Source organism: Mus caroli, unplaced genomic scaffold (genome assembly GCF_978045245.1).
Source record: "Mus caroli unplaced genomic scaffold, Mus_caroli_1 scaffold_10, whole genome shotgun sequence".
Taxonomy (NCBI): domain Eukaryota; kingdom Metazoa; phylum Chordata; class Mammalia; order Rodentia; family Muridae; genus Mus; species Mus caroli.
This window is the reverse complement of record NW_028227265.1, coordinates 64,987,485-65,013,048: the sequence shown is the minus strand read 5'-3', so window position 1 is coordinate 65,013,048 and position 25,564 is coordinate 64,987,485. Positions and strand designations below refer to the sequence as shown.

At 42.7% G+C, this 25,564-nt stretch overlaps 1 protein-coding gene across 2 annotated transcripts in view; it reads right to left on the bottom strand.

The window, feature by feature from the left end:
• Nucleotides 1-2,725: 2,725 nt before the first annotated feature.
• Klhl2 (kelch like family member 2) overlaps nucleotides 2,726-25,564 on the bottom strand; it is a 106,696-nt gene continuing 83,857 nt past the window's right edge. For both annotated transcript variants that reach the window (XM_021169355.3, XM_085843943.1), the window contains exons 7-15: nucleotides 21,281-21,397; nucleotides 19,599-19,748; nucleotides 16,019-16,136; nucleotides 14,352-14,549; nucleotides 13,429-13,530; nucleotides 11,441-11,569; nucleotides 10,778-10,918; nucleotides 5,884-6,027; nucleotides 2,726-3,863 (exon numbers count right to left, since the gene is read on the bottom strand). In XM_021169355.3, coding sequence (XP_021025014.1) covers nucleotides 3,835-3,863; nucleotides 5,884-6,027; nucleotides 10,778-10,918; nucleotides 11,441-11,569; nucleotides 13,429-13,530; nucleotides 14,352-14,549; nucleotides 16,019-16,136; nucleotides 19,599-19,748; nucleotides 21,281-21,397 — 1,128 coding nt within the window. In that variant the 3' untranslated portion in view covers nucleotides 2,726-3,834. The remainder of the gene's footprint in view (nucleotides 3,864-5,883; nucleotides 6,028-10,777; nucleotides 10,919-11,440; nucleotides 11,570-13,428; nucleotides 13,531-14,351; nucleotides 14,550-16,018; nucleotides 16,137-19,598; nucleotides 19,749-21,280; nucleotides 21,398-25,564) is intronic.

Below are 25,564 nucleotides of genomic sequence, written 5' to 3'. Positions count from 1 at the left end.
ATCTCTTCTTGTTCTTTCTTCCAGCCCCTCCCATATACTCCCTCTTGTGTTCTCTCAAGTTCAGAACCTTTTAAAAGAGACTGTTGTCAGATATTCATAAATATAAAAATGCAACCCACTAAGTCTGCATAATGTTGTTTGTATGCATGTCTTTAGCAATGAGCATCTGGCACTGAATAACCCAATCAGTGGGGACTCTTTGAGGAAGACTATTTCTCTTGATCTCCACATTCCTTAGTTGCCTATTGTTCTTGGTCTTAAGTTGAGGCCTCCTAAGCTTTTCCTGTGCCATGTCAGCATGTCTGTTGGTGTCATCTTTATTGGTGAGGTCTTGTGTAGGCAGCCACGGTAATGAGACTTCATGGGTCTTCTCTGACTCTTTAAGAGACATAATCTCACAGCAAACTCCCTGTTCTTCACGCTCATACAATCTTTCCACCCACTTCTGCACTGATCCCAGAACCTCAGCTGCAGTAATCCAGCTGTAGATGCATCTGTTGGGACTAAGTGCCACACAATCTTACTTTCTGGATTTTGATCAGCCGTGGGTTTCAATATGGTCTCTGCCAGTTGGGAAGCCAAGTTCCTTTGCCAAGGCGTGAGAACCATTTACTTCAGGGAGGAGGCTGCTTTCTTAGTAAAATTTCTATGAGCTTCTCTGCCTCAACTTCTGAACTCTTTCATACACAGTAAGAGAACATTTGGGAAATCATTCTGTATGTCAGGAGAAAAGCAAAGCAACAAACTAGCAAATATCGAAAACCGAGAAGATGAAGGTTGGAATGGGGAGGGACGCATGTCCAAAGTCACCTACTATCAGTTAGGAATCCAGCAGCTTAGAGATCTTGGCAAGCAAGCTAGAACCAGAAAGCCAAGTCAACTAGAAGGAGAAAGCTAAGATAAAGGTGTAACTTTGATACTCAGAGTTTAGAAGCATAGCACATGAAATGTGCTCGGTCTTGGTCCCATCCCTGTCACTTGTTCCTAAAGCTGTTCTCAATAAAGTCTGATTACCCAGGGAGCAAAGGTTGCCCACATCGCAGTTTATACCAATAAGACGACTTAGGGCGTGGCGCCTTCGATGTACAAAGACAGCAGTCACCAGATTGATTGGATGATGAAAGGATCTTCTCACACAAGGGGAAGGAGACGGTTAAGCAAGCCCAGTTAGAGTGGTTGAGACAGTGCTGGCTCTAAGGATATGACAACTCCCTGCCTTGCCTCAGAAACATCTTAATCTGTATGCTTTGCAATATAAGATGTGGGTGCTGATGCAAACTTTTAGTTCCAGCACTCAGGAGAAAGGTTAAGTGGATCTCTTAAGTTTATTATTATTACTATTATTATTATTATTATTATTATTATTATTATTATATGTAAGTACACTGTAGCTGTCTTCAGACACACCAGAAGAGGGCATCAGATTTCGTAACAGATGGTTGTGAGCCACCATGTGGTTGCTGGGATTTGAACTCAGGACCTTTGGAAGAGCAGTCAGTGCTCTTAACCACTGAGCCACCTCGCCAGCCCCGGATTTCTTAAGTTTAAGACCGCCTTGGTCTACAATAGGACAGCCAGGGCTACATTTGAGACCCTGTCTGATGAAAAAACAAAAACAAAAACAAGAAAAACCATGAAGCAAATCAGAATATGTCTTCCTAAGTTGTGAGCTACCTTAGCAAATAGGGGTCACCCAAGGAGGGAGTGTCACTACGGTCTGCTTCTAGTCAGTCGGGAAGAAATACCAGTGACTGCCATCTGAAGTTGGGGTGGGGAGGCTGGTGGGGCTGAGCCCTCAGTCTTATGGGATCTGACCCTGTTTCCTGATTGGGTAAACTGAACTACTGGCTACTCAGGCAACAGTCTTTGGAGAACTGCTGTGTGTGAGGGCCCTTCACAAACATGTAGTCATAGGAATGTTCTGTGTTGTGATAAGAGAAAGAACCATTCCTTCCTCATTCTAGAAACTGACTGGGAAAGAGAATGTCTACCTTCTCTTGGCGCTGTGGTTAGACATGGCTGAGTTCCAGATTCCATTAGCCTGACATGCTAATAATAGCCAAGCTGGAAGGCTGCACTAATGTGGAAATTCATGTTTCATCAAGTGAACACAGGCCCTTTCTGATTAAACTCTATCTTCATTTGTAATGGAGACTTCAACTGTGCAATGTGGTTCTATTTAAATGTGAACAGTTTGTATCAACTACAGAGAAATTTTAGCATGTGTTTCTTTCCTGATGATTTTAACTTTTGCTGACAGTGTGACCCTTTAGATTCCTCTGCTGACAGACAATCATAGCTTAATTTTCCTTTCCAATTCCACCCTTTCTGTTGTGCCCAGCACTCAACCGACTCCCTCCCTCCCACCCTCCAGCTCTGTGTATTTACTATCAAGGCCAGGGGTCCTCAGTTGCTTCACAGTTGTTCCCCCTTACTGATCTGTTTTTGTTATCTATGTGCTACTGATCCTAAGGAGTACGCAAATATAATAGTTTAGTCAGTCCATTACTTTGATGGCTGAGGTCAATATTTTTTCCCCAAGAACAACTCCCAGTGATATTGGTTATTGCTTTAATAGATTTAGTGTACAAGTTACTTTAGCAAAAAAATAAAATAAAAACACAGAATTGTTCCGAACATGAAAAAGAATGGTATCGATGTATGAAGTCAGAGTACCCAAGGTCTGCAAAAGGAATAGGCAAAAAGTCACACTGGTAAAACCAAGGACGTTGTGAAACAAATAATATACAAACTTTTATTCAAAGATAATTCAAGAAAGACACATGTTGGTCATCTTTAAAGAGATTAATCGAAGATCTCAGAAAAACTATCTGCTCAATACAAGTGATTAGTCACAGAAAGCTTTCTCTTCCATTAATAGCAGCTAAATTTATACACACAGAAAAAATTCTTAAGACCATGCAAATTCAGTTGAATTCCACACATTCATTATATTCATCAAAAAACCTGCAGGTATGTTCATGCCAAAAGTGTTACTTTAAGAAAAAAAATTAAAAACACACACCAAAACATACATGATCAAGATTAAACTAAAGAAAAATAATAAATAAGCATAATTTATATTTTATTTAAAAAAGTTTGGCATCACACATATTAAAGTGTGTTACGCCATGTTCATTCATTCCTCAGAAGTGGCGTTTTTTTAAAGTGTTCAGCATTGTTAAATATCAAAAAATACAACTCTGTTTTACAATGTAGTACTGGCATAATTCAAAGTACTGTGCCAATTATAAATAGATAATCAAACATCTTTTCAAACATATTTAAAGGAAAGCATATAGACACACATTTATATGCACACAATTTATTATAGTCATGTAATCAAAGATACTTATAAAAGCCAGCAGTTTCACCCCTCAACAGTGTCATTCATATACTTACATAGATTTTAATCTGCTCCAAAGGTTCTCTGTGCCCAGGAGATTTTTTCAGGAGAAAGAATAAAGATAAAACTTAATTTTACAAGAACACACGTTAACTTTATTCTCTTTTCACAAAATAATCCGTAGTCATTCGAGGCTGATAAGAACTAGTTTTTATGAAAGCGACTGTTGCCTAAAGACCACAGTGGAAGGACTGCAGTCTAGGTCTCTTGTAAAGTCAGTCAGCTGCTGCTCGGTGCAGAGAAAGCCTACACAGTGCTTCTACCAAAAATAATCTTCAGTATCCGAGGCCTCTGAAGGCAGATGGTCTCATCTTCTGCTGAGACGTAAAGTGCGGCTACAAGTGGAGAGGCCAGGCGCTCAGTCCCTTCAGAAATACTTGTGGACGCCTGGTTCTCATGGAATGATACGCTGAAAATGTCCTTCAGGCTCATAACGGTTTATCAATAACTGTGACCCCTGCATGAAGGAATGAAAAAATAAGACACGTCACAGGCAACACTCTGCACCTTTGAGAAAATCCAGAACCCTGTACTGCTAAGGCCACAGGCAGCACCCAAGTGCCTTTCCTCCAACTCAGCAGCATCATGTTTTAAAACTTAGATTATTATATTTTATGTGAGTGTTTTGCCTTTGTGTATGCATGTGTACCATATGTGTGCCTTATGAATTCAGATGTCAGAGAAGAGCATGGATCTTCAGGTACTGGGTTAGAGATAATTGTGAACCACAACATGGTTGCTGGGGATGGAACCTGGGTCCTACACAAGACCAACAAGCGCACTCAACGCCTGCACCATCTTCCAGTTCTTACTGGTTTCTTTCTTTCTTTCTTTCTTTCTTTCTTTCTTTCTTTCTTTCTTTCTTTCTTTCTTCCTTTCTGTCTGTTTTTCTTTCTGTCTTTCTTTAAAAAAAACAAAACAAAACAAAAACTTTTCTTAAACAAAACAAAACAAAAAAAAACCAAATAATGAAACAACCAAACCAACCTTATTTTCATTATTTAATTCAGTGTATATGTGTATGCCTGAGTATGGGTCTGTGCACGTGTGCGTACAGGTGCCCACAATTCTGGAGGAGTTGTCCTGGAGCCAGAGGTTCTCTGTAAAATAGTACTCTTATCCCTGAGCCACCTCTCCTGCCATGAGCCATCCCTCCAGCCCCTACCACCAATCTCAACATACACAACTGTGAAAGTTCCACTTAGGCCTGAATAAATTCTACATCAGACTACCTGGCCTAGAACTTTCTTTTTCCCTATGAAGTTATTATTGGAGAGAATTTGCTTTAGTCAGAAAATATAAAATTGCACCTGACACGTGAAGGATCAACAAGCACACAGTGGAGGAGGATATGTTGTGGTGACCATTTTGTGGTCATGGTGACCATCTTGTGGTCATGTATAAATATCAATAGAAAGATACACTAAAATACACAGTAGCTGTTTCATGTCAGTTATGACTCAATGAAGTTGTTGGAAAATTCTTTCCTAAATCCACATAATTTTATTCTGTGATCCTGCTATATAGTTTTCTGGAAAGTGTCATTTTGGAAGATGGAGAAACAGCAGTAATGATTAATTAGTAAAAATTAACTTTCCCCCAATGTTATATTAACTCTATTAACATTTTAATACTTAAAACATTATCATAATTAGCTATCATATAAAACAAAAACATCATCAGAATTAGTTAACATATAAAAAAATGTAGGGGTTTTATTGTTTGTTTTGTTTTGAGTTTTGGCTTTTCAAGACAGGGTTTCTCTGTGTAGTTCTGGCTGTCTTGGAACTCACTGTAGACCAGTCTGGCCTTGAACTCACAGAGATCCGCCTGTCTCTGCCTCCTGAGTACTGGGATTGAAGGTATGTACCAGCACACCCAGCCTATAAGACATCTTAAAGACATCATTATAGTAAAGATTATTATAATTACTCTTATTGAATAAGAGAGTGGGCCAGAAATCACATAATTCAACCAATGATGTACTAAAGTACAGCATCCTCCCCTGAGTCAGGAGCAATGCATGGCGCTTGTCACACTTGTTCTTTTTAATGGGGTAAAGAAGGCATATGTGTCACAAAGCACACATAGAGGGAAGAAAACCACCCATGAGAGTCATGTGGCTCCTTTCAGCAGGTAGCTCCCAGGGATTGAACTCAGGTCACGAAGCTTGGCAAGAGCCTTTGCCCACTGAGCCCTCCGTGAGCCCCTGAGCTACACTTTAGTTAAGAAATTACAGCCTTACAGCATAGTGAACAGCTCGCCATCATATACGGTATTTAGTCATTAAAATTTATTAAGAACATTTGAGCTGTAGACTAGGGATTTTAGGTATTACACAATGAAAATGCCAGTGCTTCTGTGAATACACACACCCAAGGCACACTGTTTAAGCATACAGCACAGAAAACTTTCTTCTTACAGGAAACTCATATCAGTTTCACTATATGCCAGAAGATAGGATGAAGTAGCCTTACCTGCATAGCTTCTCCCCGTGCTCATACAAGAGGACACAACTGTCCATTTATCCGTGGTGGGGTTATAATACTCTACCGACGCCAAGTTACAGGAACCGTCATCTCCTCCGACAACATACAACAGACCATTAACTGCACAGACACCTTTAAAAGTTATGCATAGAGAAAACGATTACTTACAACCTCCAGACCCTCCTCGGAGCCAAGTTATTTTTCTGCGTCAATGTCTGGCAGGCATATTACAGCAACAATATAAAATAGTTGTCAGGCATGGAACAAAATGGCTACAGCTGTGCTAGTGGGACAGGCCTCAACAGAGGCAGAGATGCTATATAAGACCTCTTCTGTACAGTAGTACATGTACAAAGCTCCTACCATGAGCCATGACTGCAGTAGCTGCTTTAGAGACGACTAATTCACTTAGTCACCACAACTTTACATATAGGTTAGACAGTATTTCCACTCTCATTTTAAAAAAGGAAGGTAGGAAGAATAGAAAAGAAAAAAACAGTCAAAGTGGTAATATTTCACACGTTAAAGTTTTAGGGAATTATGAGAAAACATTTATAATTAACAGAAGGTTGAAACGAGGGCTGGAGCTACCTAGCACCATGATAGATCAGGTGCCTGGAAGGTGAAACAACAGTAAACAGGATGATTAAGCTGTTTTGTTTCTTTAAAGGGAGCTGGGATTGCAGTTCAGCAGCAGTGCACTTGCTGAGCACATTATGAGGTTCTAGGTTTAATGGTTGATGCTGTAATCCTAGCACTTCACAGGCACAGGCAGGAAGATGCTGAGTTGAAGGGCAACCTAGGCAATGGACTGTATCCCTGTCTTGAAAGATGTAGTGGGGCCAGACAGTGGTGGGGCACACCTTTAATCCTAGTACTTAGGAGACGGGCAGGTGGATCTCTGAGTTTGAGGCCAGCCTGGTCTACACAAAGTTTTAGGACAGCCAGAGCTACACAGAGAAATCCTGTCTGGAAAAAAACAAACAAACAAAAAAATCTAAATGAAACATACAAAAGGAGATGTTAGCTCTTAAATAAATAAACAAATAGGTGGTTACTAGAATAAATTTTTTTTTGCTTATTTACAAAAACTTCTAGAATAACTTGTAAAATATAGATCTCTACTAATTAGCAGCACACACTTTCCTTAAGCCCCAACAGAGAAGACTCATTTTATTATATTTTATTGGAGCAGGACTTCACTTTGTCTGGAACTCATTATGTAGCCAAGTGATTTTAACTCCTGATTCTCGTCTGTACCTTATAAGTAATAGGATTACAGGCCTGTGCTATCACACCGAACTCCTTTTTCTTTCTTTTTGAGATAAGGTCTCACTCTGTAGCTAAAGACTGAACTTAGCCATGATAACCCCATCCTGAGTTCTGGGACTGCCCTGTGAGCCATCATACCTGCCTTACATAATCAACTTAGTCTAACTGTAAGAAGGAACCAAACTGAAGCCATTTTGAATAAAACTTCCATTTTGAATAGGGGTCAAATAAAGTTTAAGTTCCCAAAATCTCCTGGGTAACTGACATCCTAATTGGCAAGTTGAGACATGAATGCTAGGCAAGTGACCCCACCACAACTGAATAACCCAACCAATGGGAACAGGGTAAGTATACCACAAAGACATATTCCTAAGGAAGTCCTCTATACCTCAATCTTAATTGGTGGGAAAATGAACCTATAACTTGGCATGAATGTTTGTGGAATTTTGGGCTTAAAAACTGTACCAGCCGGGCAGCGGTGGTACACACCTTTAATCCCAGCACTTGGGAGGCAGAGGCAGGCGGATTTCTGAGTTGGAGGCCAGCCTGGTCTACAGAGTGAGTTCCAGGACAGCCAGGGCTACACAGAGAAACAATGTCTCGACACCCCCCTCCCCCCCCAAAAAACCAACTTTGTACATTCCTGGCTCTGGGGTTTCAGTTCGGCTCCCGAGTCTGTTTGTGGCCCAGACTGTGTCGATCAGTAGCCACCTGAGTTTTTGCCATCTGCTTAGACACTTAAGATGAGTGTTGGAAAACAGTCAGTTCCCAAGTCTGTGCTGCTGTCTCTGACTGGTCAGTTTTTGCTGCCGAATTCAAACAAAGTTTTTATTTTGCTATACTCTTGTGACTGCTTGGTGTTGTTTTGGATTTTTTTGGACCTCAATATGACAAACACTATACATCAGATATTTCTCTAAAATAATATTGACCTGCATAAATCTTAATGGCTGCATACATTTCTGTGTACATAAAACCATGTTTATCGAGTCCTCTCTTACTGGTAGTTATTTAAAATGAGGAACACAAAGCACCTGTATATTTGAATATCATAAAATTATTCATTATAGATTTTTTTTAAAAGAAATTTGGGGGGGGGTAAACACTACATTTCAACTTCATTTTGTTTAGGGCTGGAGAGAGAGCTCAGCAGCGGAGAACACTGGCTGCTCTTCTAGAGGACCTGGTGTTCAATTGCCAGCACCCACAAGGCAGCTGTGGTAACAGCAGCCAGAAACTTCAGTTCCAGGGGACCTTATGCCCTCCTCTGGCTTCCACAGTTGTGTGTCTAGGCATACATGCAGGCAAAACATTCACACATATAAAACAGCAAAGGACTTTTCAGTAAAGGACCTAAGCTGGACAAGGCAGCACACACCTACCCAATCCTAGCACGCGGGTGGCAGAAGAGCAAATGGAGACTAACCTGCCCCACAGTGAGACCCAGTCTCAAACTGGCACATGTCTGACATTTTCAAAATTATTCAAAATGTATATTCAGAACTACACTAAAGTGGAGCGAACCTTCTTTCTCTTTTGCTCAGTCTCTTAACTATTTTACTACTGTAGTCTTTTTACAAGAATCAAACTCAGAGTTTCCAATCAATTCGGAGTTCCTAAGAGCAGAGGCCTCCATACAAGCTCCCGAGGGTCCCAAATGTGACCATGGTCCACCCTAACTCACTGGCAAACAGGTGATGGTATGAAAACCAAATAAGCCCTGGATGGCCTAGTGAGGTCAGGGCTTTGCTGTCTCAGCTCCTACACAGGTCTATGACAGACACACAGGTGACGGGCATCCTACTGCAGAGGAGGTTGGCTCCCCATCCACAGGAGCAGAGAGCCTTTCCAAAGTTATGTAAAACTAATTAGATTAATTTAGTGATAATTAACGGTATAGTAATGGCCTGAGTCACACCAGTCCTTTAGGCAGCTGGGAACAAACCACTTTGCCAAAAGGATAGACTTTCCTCAAGCACTTGACATGTCTGCTCTGTTTGGTTTACTTTATCGTAACCAAACATGTATTGAGAACCTTTCCCAGGTGCCCCAAGTGTTACAGGGCTGCTTATAGCCATGTTCAGCAATCCTCCATGCCATAATTTTCATCTTTTCTCCATTCTGTTTTGTTGGTATTTGAGCAGTATCTCTTTAAGCAGTATGTAGTCCAGGTTAGCCCAGAACCTGTTGTGTCACTCAGAGTAGCCTGGAGATGCAAGACTGTTTGCCTTCATCTCCTTAGAGCTGGGATTACAGGTGTGTGTCACTGTGTCTGGATTTTTTTGCCCAATTATGATATCAGAGTTTACCATACTTCAGATTCAGATAATAATTTGCTTTGTTTATAAAAGGTTTGTTATATAATTCAGACTGGCTGGAACCCAAGATTCTCTTGCCTATAACTCCCAGTGACTCAAGTACCTTTCTTTACCTGTGTTGATATTTACCCAATTGGGCAAGTTCACTAAGAACTGAGCTCACTAGTAGGTGCTATATGGTAGGCATTTGGCTTAGTGAGGGTTTCTATTGCTACAACAAAACGCCATGACCAAAAAGCAAGTTGGGGAGGAAAGGGTTTATTCAGCTTACACACCAATATATTGCTGCTCATAACTGAAGGAAGTCAGGACAGGAATTCAAACACTCAGGATGCTAGAGGTAGGAGCTGAAGCAGAGGCCATGGAGGAGTGCTATTTACTGGCTTGGTTCCCATGGCCTGCTTTCTTATAGAACCCAGGACCACCAATCCAGGAATGGCCCCACCCACCACGAGCTGGGCCCTCTCCCACTGATCACTCGTTGAGAAAATGCCTTACAGCTGGAACTCATGGAAGCATTTTCTCAACTGAGGCTCCTTCCTCTCTAACCTGTGTTAAGTTGACACACAAAACCAGCCAGCAGAGCACTCAAAAGTGAGTGAATTCAAGTACCAAATAAAGAGGGCTCCACCTGCAATCAGTCTACAAACCGTCACCAAATGCTGGTAGACTATACAGTCTCTCTCTCACACACACACACAGAGACACACACAGCTAAAGATGACCTTGAACTTCCGATCCTCCTGCTTCCGCTTCCACGAACAGAACACTTAGATTAAAAGCATTTACATGCCTGACTTATATGGCCCTAATTGAACCCTGGGTCTCACAAATGCTAGGCAAGCATTCTAGCAAATAGACTCTTAGATGTGTTTGCTTTGAGATAAGAGTTGTATTCTGTAGCCCAGACTGTCTTGGAACCCTCTATGTAGCTTCAAACATATTAAAATCTTCCTGCCTCAGCACCCCAAATGCTAGGATTGCAGGCATAAGCCATCATATTCAGTTTGTTAAATTCATAAAAAATTATGTTGGTGGGGCTGGGGATCAAGGCCAGGTCTTTCGCATGTGAGGCAAGCACTCTACCACTGTCTCTGAGCTGTGCTCCAGCCCTCGGTATTTACTTTAAGGGCTTCTTAAATAAGTTTTGCACCGGAAGTGCTCAAAGTCTATCAAGAAATGAGATAAACAACAAAAACAAAAGCAAAGCAAAACACCAAGGGAAACACACAAACTAGGAAAACACCTGTTAAATGCAGTATGGACGGCATAATCTTGGACTTAATAGATACCTGCATTTCTTCTGCACATGTTCATATCTGCAACCTGTCTCCAGGCATTTGTGGTGGGGTCATATACTTCAACACTTTTTCGTACTAAAGGACCATCATGACCTCCTACAGCATATAATAAGTTGTTTAACACACCAACACCTAGAAAACACAACCAAGCAAATTATAGTAGAGCAAAGTAGGTAAGAAACTTTCGGTGCAGAGCAGCTGATGCAGATGCCTTGGGATGCAAACCTCAAGTCCTAACTCTCACTCAATGGCACTGACAGGGAGGCTCAGCACTGCGAAATGGAAGGGAATGGCCTGGCTGGGCCTGGGTAAGAAGCTATCCTAACAGGAGAAGAGAGTCAAGGAGAAGCAACCAACACCAAGCCTTTAATAAACTCCTTTCACAAACAACATTCTCTGAAGCATTCAGTCTGTGAAGGCATGTGATGGGAGAGGAAGGCCCACGAGAAATCGGTCTCACTGAATGAATGCTAAGACAACATTATGTAAGGAAAGCAGAGGGGCTTTTACTCTGTGAAAACATATGAAAGCGCTACTTCTTCCTGCCACTCAGACCACTTAATAGAATCAGGAGAAGCAGCACACATTCTCAAACCCATATGCAGATGTCCATCAGTCAGCCCACCTCAGATGCTGGCTGGGGCTTCTAGTTACCTGCTCCGCTCCGTCTGGTGCTCATTTCTGCTATGTAAGTCCACTCGTTTGCAGTAGCATTATAGCATTCCACTGTGCTAAGACACTGGCGCGACGCTCCATCGTAACCCCCCACGGCATAGAGCAAACCTGGACATGGAACCACAAAAGAAAGCCAAATAAACAACCTATTTTCCCCGTCATAAGATATTAGTATATGCTGTTCTGTGGTAACGATGCTTCCCCTTAAAGTATTTCTAATTTTCATGATGTGTGTTAGTCTTGACAAGTGCTAGCAGGTGGGATGATCACATCCTATTACAAAGAGTGCATGGAACAGAGGATATGCATTTCGCATTTCTTATACTTCCATCAATGATCTGACTGACAGCAGGAACAGTATACTTGTGACCTTAGATAACACTAGCTGATTCATGAATAACATCTCAGAAGGCAGAAATACCAGTTGGGGAAGGGAGTTAAACCAAGGGTCAATAGCTGAGAGGCTAGACAGATGGCTCAACAGTTAGAGCACTGCCTGCTCTTCTACAGGACCCATATTTAATTCCTAGCATCCACAGGGCAGCTCACAACTATATCCGACGTCAGTTCTAGGGGATATGATGCCCTCTTCTGGCATCCATGGGCACATATATGCACATGGAACAGAAAACAAACATGAAGGCAAAACACCCATATACATTTAAAAAAAAAAGAGGGGGGCAGTACCAAATGAAATACAGAATGCAATGAAATATCTGACGAGAAAAAGCTATGGTGCACTAATGCGACATCATGGACGAAGTAGTAATATACACCAGAAATGACATTAAAAACAACATGCTAAATGAGTCAAGCCAGAGTCATAAGCACACAATATGATTTAATTTACATAAAATGTCTAGAAGAGAGGAATATACATGGTGACAGGAAGTGGCAGTTACTGGGAACTGGGGAGGAGAGGGGACAGCTAGGGAAGCAGGAATGGTTTTACTGGGAAACAAAAAATGTTCTTTAATGACTTATGGTGATAGATATACATGGAATTCTTTGAGTCAAACAGGAAGTTTTTATGACATTTCAATTATGTTTTATGAAAGCCACTTTTTTTTAAAAAGAGAGATTTATTTTTATTAATGTATATTTGTGAATGTGAATGCCCACAGAAGCCAGAGGTCCCTATAGCTGCAGCTACAGGCAGTTGTGAGCAGCCTACTGTGGATGCTAGGAATCCAACTCAGGGCCTCTGGAAAAAAACAGTATATGGTGTTAACTGCTAAGACATCTCTTTGGCCCCTCAAAAATTACTTTTCAAAGTATACAGAAAGTTAGATCTGGTGGCATACAACTTTATCCCTGGCACTCTGGAGGTAGAAGGCAGGGGGAACTTTGAGTTTGAGTGTAGCCTTGTTTACATAGTGAGTTCCAGGGCAGCCAGCCAGGGTTATGTAGTGAGACTCTGTCTTTTTAAAAAAAAAAAAAAAAAAAAAAAAGGCATACAGAATTTTACCACCAGTGAGGAAGAAATGGAAAAACATAAATTTGAAAGGGAAACAAAACAAAACAAAACAGTGAATAGCACACAGTTTTCCTTCAGCTGTGAGCAAAAAGATAGAAACTAAAGCCACTAACTGCCTCCTGTGTGTAAAAGAGCTCTCATGTAATGACCTGAATTGTTTTTCCAACAAGAACAGGTTGGGTACCGCTTGTCTAGTGTCTCAGTTCAATTCCCAGTAAGGTTAAAAAAAAATTAGTTGACCGTCTTATATAAGTCATATGCAGAGAGGCAGGGAGGAAGAGAAGGGGGGGGGAACATATGTAGAAAGGGCTTGCTTATACAGTTTAATTTATATAAATAAGCTCATTAAAAAAGAGAACAATTAAACTATATAACCATTGCTTTTCCTCCATCCATTCATAAGCCGGTGCCCAGATCTCCGGATGAACCGCTCTCTGGAGCCCCAAGCACCTGCAAGCGTTCACCTGTTGGAACTTCCAGACCTACCTACCTCCAACAACGCCAACACCCACACTGCTCCTCCTTGTGTTCATTGGGGCGACGTGAAACCACTCATTAGATTTTATGTTGTACGCTTCCACAGACGATAGACCTGTGACAGAGGATAATACCCTTCATTTCCTCTTCCAAAAAGACACTGTTGTTCTTTGATATATAATCACTGGGGGAAAGAATGTTAGGCAGTTTACACTGGGCTAAAATTAAAAGAAGACTATGAGAGAATGTACTAACTACAGATAGGCATGGCTTCTCTAGTAGAAGAACATGAGGGAACATGCTGATTACATGGTAGGAGTGGCTTTCTGCTAGAAGCTTCTACTCAGGCTGTTGCCATTTGTAAGATTCTTAAACATGGAAGAGTGATGGATATGAATACATCAGAAACAAAGTGCATATTATCTGCACCGTCACATCTTTTTAAAATAGTTATTTAGGTGTTTCTATGACCCTTCCGAAGTTATTTATGTGTGTGTGCATCAATTTGTGCACATTAGTCCAGTGCCACTTCAGGCTAGAGGAGGATGCTGGGAACCCCAGGGCTGGAGTCCGAGTGGACTGGGATCTGCTCTGCCTGGGTGCTGGAAATCAAATTCTGGTGCTTTCAAAGAAAGAGCAGCAGACACTCTTAACCACATCTATCCAGCCTCCACTCACATCTCTTAAAGAAAAATTTGAATTTAAGGTTTTGAGACAAGCCCTCACCCTTGAGCCAATGCTATCCTCAAACTTACGATCCTCCCGTCCCCAAATTTCACTTCACTGGACTTTAAAGAAAAGGAACTTCTGGTGTCATTTTAAAACTTCTCTAAAATAACTACACTGAAGTCTGTGCTGATGTTCCTATAATTTGTACCATACATGTGGCTACCACGTCACTCATATATCACAGCCATGTAGGAGAGAGGAAATTACCTGTGCTGCCATCAAAGCCCCCCACGGCGTACAACAGCCCATTCAGCACCGCTGCTCCAAGTGTGCTTCTTCGGTCTCGCATGTTTGCCACGCTGGTCCACTGGTCTTTCACAGGGTCATAGGAATCTACAGTGCGAACTCTTAGTGAGCCATTGAAACCACCAACAGCAAAGACAAGCCCAGCCATATAGACCATCCCTGCAAAGGAAGAAATCAATTCAGGGTGAATATGCCATCCAACAGATACCCTGATCTCAAAGCAGACTGCACTCAAGAAAGCCTACAGTGTCTGTTGGAGCACAAAACTCGTAAGAGTTTTAAATACTGAATCAGTCTTGAAAATTTCTCTTCATTGGTAAGAAACAAAATCAGAAGTGCACCATGGGGTGTGTACTAGGAATCCACAGCGGCACAGATTCTTATAAGATATGATTAATAAGTTTGAGGTCCAGCTGAAAACTAGTGGGGTAGCTTTCGGTGGTAAGGTGCTCACCTGGCCTTGCAACTCAAAAACAAAACTAGTATGACAAAAGAGTAGCAGTGGGGAGGGGGAGGGTAAGGGGGAGGGAGGAGTGTGTATGTGAGAGTGTATATGTATGTGGGTGTGAGACTCTGATGTGTGTGTGTCTGAGAGTGTATGTGTGTGTGGGAGTGTATCTGAGAGGATATGTTTGTGTGAGAGAGACTGTGTATATGTGTGTGTGCATGCACACTTTCCTAGAGATTGAATCCTGCCCCTCATCAATGCTAGGCAGGTGCTATACGCCTAGCTCTTCACTCTTACAGAATGAAGGGACTCCGGGTGTGCTGGCAGATCCCTAGGATGCGCTGCTGGGGTGAGACCCACGGAGAGACACTACACTACACTTAGAACTCTTTTTATAAGGGGAGATGAGAACAACAGGTTCATAGTTCAGCTCCAGTGGGGATTCAAGATTTGCACCTGCTTCTCTGGAGTAGTTCTGGCTACAGAACATCTGCTTCAACACGCCTGTGAGACAAACATCAGAACAGACGCCACTGCTGCTTCTAGCTTAGCTGGACACTTCCTACAAATAAAGGCCCAGTGTCTAAGAGTTCTCGCTCTTGATACTTCATTAAGGTAACTAGGAAATCAGGCAGCAAATCACCAGCTCTGCGGGTTTATCCTACACCATGAGAACAATGGCTGAAGACACTGGTGAGGACAGGGCAGCGGCCAGGCATAAGGCAAGACATAGGTAATCCTAGCGCTTAGGAGGCAGAGGCAGAACAGGAACAGAGAACAAGAAATTCAAGGCCAGCCTGGGCTACAGACACACAGAGATCCTGTCTTCAAAAAATAAAATAAAATAAAATAAAAATAAAAAGAGCTGCTATCCTTTCCACAGAATAGATTCAGTCAGGCTTCTAAAGGACACCCTTCTGTTTTGTTTTGTTTTTGTTTTTTCCTCTAAACAAAGTTCTCTCACATAGTCCAGAGGTGGAGGCTGGCTTCCCCTCACCATGTACCTCAGGATGGCCCTCAGCTCCTCATCCTCCTGCCTCCACCTCTGGAGAGTTGGCATAAAAAGCACAGACTACCATGCCTGGCTTTCTAACAGGCATTTTTCCTAACACCTGAAATAAGACTTGAGAGCTCCTAAAGACCCAGCAACAGAGAGCTGGCTCTAAAACCCCATGCTCACCTGCCCTGCACCTCCTGGAAGGCAGCTCTGCCACCTGGTGCCACCGTTCCTCTTTGAAGTCGTAGCATTCCACGCTTCGGATAGCCTTTGGTGCCTGGCCCCCGACCACCACCATCAACTAAAAGGGAACAAACGGAAATGCTTGAACCAATGATATCACCTACTCAAGAGACTGATCGTATCCTACAGAGACACAGACCAGAGACGTGCTGGGCACCGCACCCCGTAAGCTGGAAGGAAATGCCTGCTTAACCAATATGTCAGTGATGCCAGCAAGGGGCACGTGTTACAAAGGCAACTCTGTCATCTAGCACATTTGGTTTAAAATACGGCTTTCAGAAGTGTAAGGAGGCTTCTGGCCTCTCAAGCAAAAGCAGTATTTAAGGCAAAACAGTAGAGAGCCAGCACTGGCAGGGCTACAGAGTGTCACAGGGCTTGCTCTAAAACATCCTGGTTCTGCAGTGATCAGAGGCAAGGCTGCCAGGATGGAGGAGACAGAAGTAAAGTGTGTTCCCAGGCGGCAGGTAAAAGGACAGTAAAGGATTCGTAGATGGAGAAATTGGTTTAAAAAGAGTACCCGGAGTAGATGAGAATACACAATCACAAACTCTCTTGATGCTCCACAAATAAACCACCATCAGAACTCAACAGAGACATCAAGCTCACAACGACCACATGACTATCAGCCTACTGCTAGAAATAAATGAGGGCTGTGGAGTAGCCTCAGGTCAACCTGACAGCTGATTAACCAAGTACCTCCACATCTCCGTCTGCCTCGAAGTATGCTAGAGACTACACAGGCACGTGTGGTTCCTACCCACTGAGAGCTTATAGACCTCACTAAGGAGCTAACTCCCAGGATAGAATTCAAGACCAATATGCAACTACACTCATATGACAGTAACTGCTATTGGAGACCAGAAAAGGGAGAGTGACCACAATTCAGAGAATGCTTCCTTAGGAGCTGGAGCAAAGACCTTCGACAACGATGGACAGGACTGAGAAACTTGCGTGTTTGTCCTTTACCGTACGCATGGGCACTTTCTGGCAGTGGGGGATAAAAACGGTGATGTCAGGATTATGAGGTCTTAAATGGAAAGCTGTAAAGAACCGGCAGGGCTTTGAGGGGAAGATAGGACCATGACAAGGGAGATGAAGACTGAAAATAAAAACTCAAAACACACCCCATGTGGAGACGCTCACACACGTGTGGTCTGTGGATCCGGCAGCATGATCACCTACCTGTACCTAAAACTACAGGAAGGTGTGCACAGAGAGTGTGATTCTCAGCAAGCCTCAAGTCTCAAGAAAACATAGCACATGTTAGTTACCGGGTAAAACCAAAACCCTTAGACACGTTAAGGCTTAGCATAGACCAATGGTGTGAATATTTCAGGCTATTCCTCTAGCTCTGACTTCAAATAAATATGAAGAATTAAAGAAAAATCATTGCATCCTATTACGAAAAGGTCAAACAAACAGTAAGAACAGTAGGAGAAAGACTGTAAAATCAGTCTTGCACGGCACACCAAGCTCAGCCCCATACCTAGAGATCTGGGCTCACACCTCAGAGCTTGGGCTGACAATGACAATTACAGTGTGAAAAGGATCTTCAATGATGTATCTAATGAAGACCAATTCAAATATCAAACCTCAGAACAGAAGGTAGTTACCATAAAGACTGTGTTTTAACTTTAATTATGTGCATACGTGTGTGCTTAAGTGTGGGTTTGTGCACACTGAGTACAGTGCCTGCGGAAGCCAAAGGATGGGAGTACTAGGAACCAAACACAGGTCCTCTGCAAGTGCAGTGTACAGTCTTGACCACTGAGCCATCTATCCAGCCCCAGAAGGTTTTAAAATCCTCAGCTGGCATGCCGATTGAGTGATTTCTTAATTCTCAAACTGAAAATCATTATTTCCACACTGAAATGAGAACAGAGGAGAAAGCAGGTCACTACAGAGGACAGGGTAACATACCCATCTTCTTCTCCGAGAAGACAAAGTGGGATAGAAATGTGTACAAGCAGGAAGGATGCACGGGAGGCATGGGAGCAGGACGAGTGCAGAAGACACTGAGAAACATGAGGGTTGCAATCAGCAAAGGGGCTGTCATATCACAGACTACGGTCAACAGTAGTAACACTGGGGGACACCAAGAGGCAGAAAGAGAAGTAAGTTCATCCTAAATGCAGGTTGCTGAGGCGTCCTTCACTCAGAAGTACATCAATATGTATTTACCAACAGGGAGGGGTAACAGAGCACAGTAGCAGAGCACACACAGTGGGATGGAGATGGCTCAGCGGCTATGAGTCTGCGCTGTTCTAGTTTAAGTCCCTGCACCCAGGCTGGGTGGCTCACAAGTTCCTGTGACTCCAGCCCCAGAGAATCCAATGCTCTCCTCTGGATTCCCTGTGTACCTGTATGCACACACACATGTACACACAGACACATAAAGAAAAATAAAAATTAAACCTAAAGGGCAGGAGAGATAGATGGCTCAGCGGTTAAGAGCACACGCTCTGCTCTTCCAGAGGTCCTGAGTTCCATTCCCAAAAACTACATGGTGGCTCATAACCATCTGTAATGGAATCCGATGCCCTCTTCTGGTGTGTCTAAAGACAACTACAGTATACTCATATAAATAAAATAAATCTAAAAAAAGAAAAACCAAACTAAAAGTCATATAGTTTCTTGTTATGATATGCAAATATAAAGATGCCTCACAGAATCTCTGCATAGTTTACCTAGAATACAACAGTCATGTGTGAGACTAAAAAGTCGATGTGTAATTACTGAGTGCAATCAGTAGCATAAGAAGCCCACTTACAGTGGGAATATAGTAGGATTATGAATATAATTATGGCAATTTCCTTAGCATTGCAACTGTGCTTTATTCTATTTGATAAAGATATCATGACTATGAGATACATATATCACACACACACAATTAAATAAATTAGGCTGGAAAGATAGCTCAGCGATTAAGAGTACTTACTGCTCTTTCAAAGATACACAATTCAGATCCCAGCACCCACTCTGGGTGGCTCACAAACACATGGAATCTAATACCACCTGCTGACCTCCATGTGTGCATATATACCACACAAATAAAATAATAAAATAAATCTTAAAAACAATTGGAGCTGGGTGTGGTGGCGCACAGCTTTAATCCCAGCACTCAGGAGGCAGAGGCAGGCAGATTTCTGAGTTCAAGGCCAGCCTGGTCTACAGAGTGAGTTCCAGGACAGCCAGGGCTTTACAGAGAAACCCTGTCTCGAAAAACCAAAATAAATAAATAGATAGATAGATACAATTGGAAAATGTTTTATAAAAGGTTAAATGAATTGAACAATCCACATCTTAACATGAAGGCAACAGAAATTAAACCATATGATCTTTGATGCATTCTTGGGCACTATCCTTAACGTGGTGCCAATGGAGACTAGCTCACATAGTCTATGATGCATTCTTAGGCACATTTCTCTTGCAGAAAATCTCCAACAAGAGGCATGGAAACTAAACAGCTCGCTGTGAGCCTTCAGATGGGGCAAGCACAACTGGGAACAATAGGTCCTACTTTGGGAAGGTTCATGGGTGTCCTCAGCCGGGTCCGCACGCTCTTCATTAACATGCGCTGCTCTGTCGGCAGCAAGTGGTACTTCATGGCTTCAATGAGGTAATCTTTGCATGCACTGCTGTTCTTCACCAATGCTTCCTCTTCCACCCTCTGTGGGAAGAGAACAGACAAGCCCTGTGAGCGGGGAACATCTAGTGTAGAAGAAGACAGCTATGGAAACCGGGAAAAGGAATGAGCTGTAACTGCCCCGTGCACACAGACTTCTGCTCACGCATTTGGCTACAGAGAAAACCAGCAATGAAAGCGATGAGCTTCACTCTCAGCAAGAGAAAAATGAACTCTGTGGACCACAGTCGCATCCATCCATTCCTTACATTCAAAGAATCCAAACAGTTGACGAGAAAGGAAAGAAAAACAAAAAGGGAAACTTGTGGGGAAGGCGGGGCATGGGGATTTGGGGACTTAGCCTTGGAATTCACCCCCCCCCCTCCACGATGCTCCCACAAACCTAAATGAGTATGAAGTCGCAGGGATTATGATCTGGGCTATTCTGAAGTGCTGGTAACAGGGTCTTTAACTAGGTTGGTGAACTTGGTGATGAACTAGGCAAGGCTATGAGTTCATGATACTCTCTTCCAACACAGAAGGGCAAATGAAAAGAGACCCAGAACACTTTAAAGCATTATACCTAAGTAACTTCCCCTCTGGCAATGTTTGACCTTGGTACTGAGCTTTCTGTTCTTTTTCTTTTCTTTTCTTTTCTTTTCTTTTCTTTTCTTTTCTTTTTTTTGACATTTTTTATTAGATATTTTCTTCATTTACATTTCAAATGCTATCCCCAAAGCCCCTTATACCCTCCCCATGCCCTGCTCCCCAACCCACCCACTCCTGCTTCCTGGCCCTGGCGTTCCCCTGTCCTGGGGCATATATGATCTTCACAATACCAAGGGCCTCTCCTCCCACTGATGGCCGACTAGGCCATCCTCTGCTACATGTGCAGCTAGAGCCATAGCTCTGAGGGGTACTGGTTAGTTCATATTGTTGTTCCTCCTTTTTTTTTTTTCCTTTTTAAATACTGTAATATTCAGAGACCACACAGACCATGCTAAATAACAAGGGTCCCACAAACCTTAAAATGCTGAAACCTAATTTGTTAATCAAAAATGTCTCCTTATAAATGGTTTCAATTTTAGAAACGAATGCGGAGATGATCCTGAAAGGTTGTTAATAAGCAGCAAAGAATAAATTTAAAATACTCTACGGATGACTAAGAATCATTCATTTCTGCTTACTTCAAATACCCTGCTTTTCTTCACCTTAGAAATAAAGAAACCATATATGTCCCTGTGAAATTATGAGGTAGAACTAAATAGCAATTGGGTCAGATCTCAAGTCCATTCCTGTTGTATAATAGGAAGGAAGAAAGGAAGATGTTAGTGCGAGGTAAACTCACGCACACTTATTTACACACACTCAGAGGGGCACAAATTCTACCTCAGGAAGCTCTGGTACTTGGCTGAATCAGCAAGGGGGTGGAAGCCAACTTCTATGAACAGGAGATAGGCTCAGGGGGCTGGGGCAGCTGCCACGTGCCTTAACTGTCCTCGTTCCTACATCCAGAGATGGGTATCCTGCAGCCCTTCCCACTGTGAGATGGGCCTGTGACATGTCTGCGCACTCACCTGCACCAAGTACTCCCGAGGAAGCAGAGGTAAGCGGACGTGCTCCATGAGCCGAGCCATGAACTCCTGTCTTACGTCCTTATCGTGGTTTACCCAGGCGATTACTGCTTCAAATACCTTCAAAGGAGAAAGAAACATGAGCCTTATGCCAGACAGATGGCTTCTGTATGTCTACTTGCATACATCCACAATCTGATGAAACACATCGTACACACCGATTTGCTAAACTCAACTCTATGGAGCAAAGCTTTGTAAGTCTTGACTTGTAACACACAAAGGTTATTTACTCCATTCTCTTCTCCTTATTTTGATATGTGATGTTTGGAAGTATTCCATTAAGTAAGTATCTTGGCTTGCTCAATAATCACTTTTCATTTTGTATTTCCTAAGCATCACTAAGGTCATCATAACTCTTACTGAACTTAGCAGTGATAAATGGCTTTCACAGCTTCCTTCGCTGTGCACTTAGTTCTCATTACAGACTGAGGCTCGTTTAGAACAAACAAACCACCCTCGGGGACACCCCAAACCATGTGTCTTAGTTTCTTTTCTACCGCCATGACAAAACGCCACAGCCAAGGCAACGTATAAAAGGAGGTATTTAGTTTGAGGCTCACTGTTAAGAGTTCAAGACCGTGATGTCAGGGTGCATTGCAGGAGACAGGCAGGGAAGAATGGTGCTGGAGCCAGCCAAGAGATCACATCCACATCCCCAAGTAAGAGGCAGAGAGGACTAACTGGGAATGGCTCTTGAAGCCTCAAAGCCCACCTCCAGGGACACCACCAAGGCCACGCCTCCTAATCTTTGCCAGACAATTCCACCAACTGAGGAGCAAGTATTCAAACACATGGGTCTATCTATGGGGGCCGTACTTATTCAAACCATCACATCATGTACTGATCAATCACCGTTTATGTGGCTGGCTTCAGAATCTTTCCTGGGTGTGCCTATGAAGGTGTTTTCACAAACAGACAAAACAAAACAAAAAAACCCAACCTACGTGTAGGGGGAACCACCCATCCAACCCAGCTGCAGTAAGGAGAAATTCAGCAGGGGGCCAGTGTCTCCTTTTCTCTGCTTCTTAGCCCCCATGACAGGAAACTTGTTCTACCACGCTCTCTGGTTATGAGACCCTGGGTGGTCTGAAACCACTATTCGGAACAAATCTTTTCTCCTTTATGTTGTTTCTGTCAAGTGTTGTGGTCACTGCAACACAGAACTAACAAATAAATGCGCCCTTATGAATAACTCATCTTTGAAATTCTCTTTAGTTTTATGAACAAAGTTTGGATCATACACTTATAAATCAATGGTCTACAAAATGGGTTAACACTCTTTTATCCCAACAGAACACACTTAAATGTTGTATTTTGAACATCTTTACAAACTTAACAGAAAGAGTATCACTATACAACATATTCCCGAGAGAAACAATACACTAAGAAAAAGGCAGTGTCTTTCTACATAACCTCTTCCCGGATTGATGGGTATAGTTCCTGATAATCTTTAAAAGGTTGAGGATATGTATGGAAATATGCAAATGGTTACTGGAAACAAAAACAGGTTATTTTGATACAGCACTCTAATTATCACCTTTAATTTATCCTGTCAACCAGGACTTATTAAATTTTTCTGTGTGCCAGGTGTCAACAAGAAGGAGGAGCTGGCAGTCTGTCAATTCTATTCACTGCAGCTCCGTTCTGTCGGCATCACGGCCCTGCTTCCATGGCCTTACATCAGGTTCTCCTGCTCATGGCTATAGCCTCAACATTTTCCTATTTGGCCTTCGTGCCACAGGAGGGCTCCAGCTCACCATCACCATGAAAGCTAGCTCAAACGCTGCTCCCTCAGTAAGTCCTGTCTCCAAGAACTCACAATATTGTGCAATAGCATTCTATAATTAATCGAAACTGTCCCCATGCAAACAACAGAATGTGTACAGAAGAAGCCAATCTGTGGCTTTGGAAGGTGGGAGGGTCAGAGAGGCAAGCGACTTTCACCTTGGCCCCTTGAATTGCCATATACACAACATTAAGATGTATGGTTACCTGCAGTGATTACCACACCATGAAAACCTCTAGCAAGTAACAAAAGAGGAAGAGGACAGACAGGGATGTGGAGATAGAGCTCAGAGCCTGACATGTCTAGGAAGGAGTTACTCTAGACATCCCAGACTCACAGGACACTCCATGATAAAGAAGGAAAGCCCTGCATCTCTGCTCCAATAGAATCAGGTTAGACATTGTTATCTGTTATCTGGACTAGTCTGACTGAAGCCTTGGATGCTATGGCACAGAAACAGGCTGTCCCACTCCATCTTCCATGGAGTTCAACTACTGAATTGTACACATGCTAAAAGTATTTGATATTGAGCGTCCCATTACATTCCAGGGTGGCTCATTAAGGTATCAGTATAAAACCAAAGCAGTCTTCATGATCTTTCTCTAATGGTATCCATCTCCCGATTAAAGCCTGGAAACAGCTCTTCAACAGCGTAAGAAAGGTCATGGGATGTAACCCAGCTGAAGACAGTCATGGTGTTCTCTTTCCACTTCGTTTCCCACTACTCTCGAAGCCGGATTCTACCTCCAGCCACCCCTAAGCAACCGCACTCTCACAGCCTTTACATCTGTGTTGTCTGTTCCCGTGCCCTGACGTGCTTTTCCCATCCCAAACCATTTCCATTTCTCTGATGAACTCTAGCTCCATTTTTAAAGGTGTGGATCCTACATGTAAACCAAGCTGAAGCACCACCCTTGACCCCAAAACAAAACGCTCCGCCAGTGCCCCATGCAGAGCTCTGTAATCCCATAGTGACTCCAGTTTCCCACTCTTCTATGACTAGAGGAGTCTACTTGGTGAGTCTCAAATCCAGTGCCCTGAGACAGTGACAGGTGTGCTCAGTCCTCATCTATTACATGAGCAGGAATGTCACCCTTCTGTAAATGGCTAAGGTTGCACACGTCACCACTCTGCATAGTTTTGTCACATTGTAAATTATAGAGAGAATGCTTCTTTTCATTCTCACATGAGAACCTGAGAAATAGAACCAGAGCCTCTACAACTTGAAACCACACACGCCATTTCTATGAGTTTCTATTCATTGCTGTTGTTTTGGGTTTGTTGTTTTGAGACAGGGTCTCTTGACAGCCAGGTCAAAGATCCTCCTGCCTCATGCTCCCAAAGGCTGGGAATAGAGTTGTGCATGCTGAGCTCTGCTCCCAAAGGCTGGGAACAGTTATGTAGCATCATGCCTAGCTCTGTAAGCATTGGTCTCCCAATTCCCAAGAATTACAAACTGCCCAGAGAAAACAGTTTGGGAGAAGATTGTGTCTCCAGCCATATGAAAGGCTCAGGAATGTGGTGTCAAATAAAGCAAGTGCATAATGGGAGGGAGGAGGGAGGGAGGCTAGCTGACTGTAGGGTGACATAAAAGTTTTAAAAAGCCACTTAAAAGGATGATACCATTCAATGGTTTTCAATCTAGAACTACTGAATGCAATGCAGTGAGTTAGTTCTCTTAGGGACTGGAGAAATGGCTCTGCAGTCAGGAGCACTTTCTGTGGCAGAAGATCTGAGACCAGTTCCTAGCACCCAACTTGGGTGGACAACTGCCTATAACTCCAGCTCCAGGGGATCCAACTCCCACTTCTGGTCTCCTTTTGTACACACACACACACACTCACACACACACAGCATTCACTCACATAGATGCACATATACATAAATAAAAATAATAATTTTTTAAAAAAATTTAAAGAAAGGTCTTTCAACTCACAAGACAGCAAAACTAATGAGTTTTTTGTTATTTGTGTTTATGTCAAATACTTATAGGCATCTAGCTGTAGAAAGAACCCAGTCTCCCAAAGGTTCTTGGTTCAAATCCCTTGATGTGTATAAGCTTTTGCTGTAGTGGTCAAGTCCATTTCTTCTAGGCCCCCAAGGCTTCTACACACAGGAGCACAACTTATGAAAGGCATGAAATAAAGTAAGGAACTATTGGGCTGGGGAGATATATGAGTCATGTCTTTGCAAGCATTAGAACTGGACTTGGATCCTTAGAACCCAGGTTAAAATAGACATGGTGGTACATCATTGTTATCTCAGCAGAGAGAGATCCTTGGCTGGCTAGCCCAGCCTACTGGAGAATCCCAGGCTAGTGAGAGACTAACTCAACATGGACAACACCATGTCCTCTGTTCTACACATGTTTCCTCACACACACACACACACACACACACACACACACATACAGAGACCACCCCAAAAGAAAAAGAAAGACA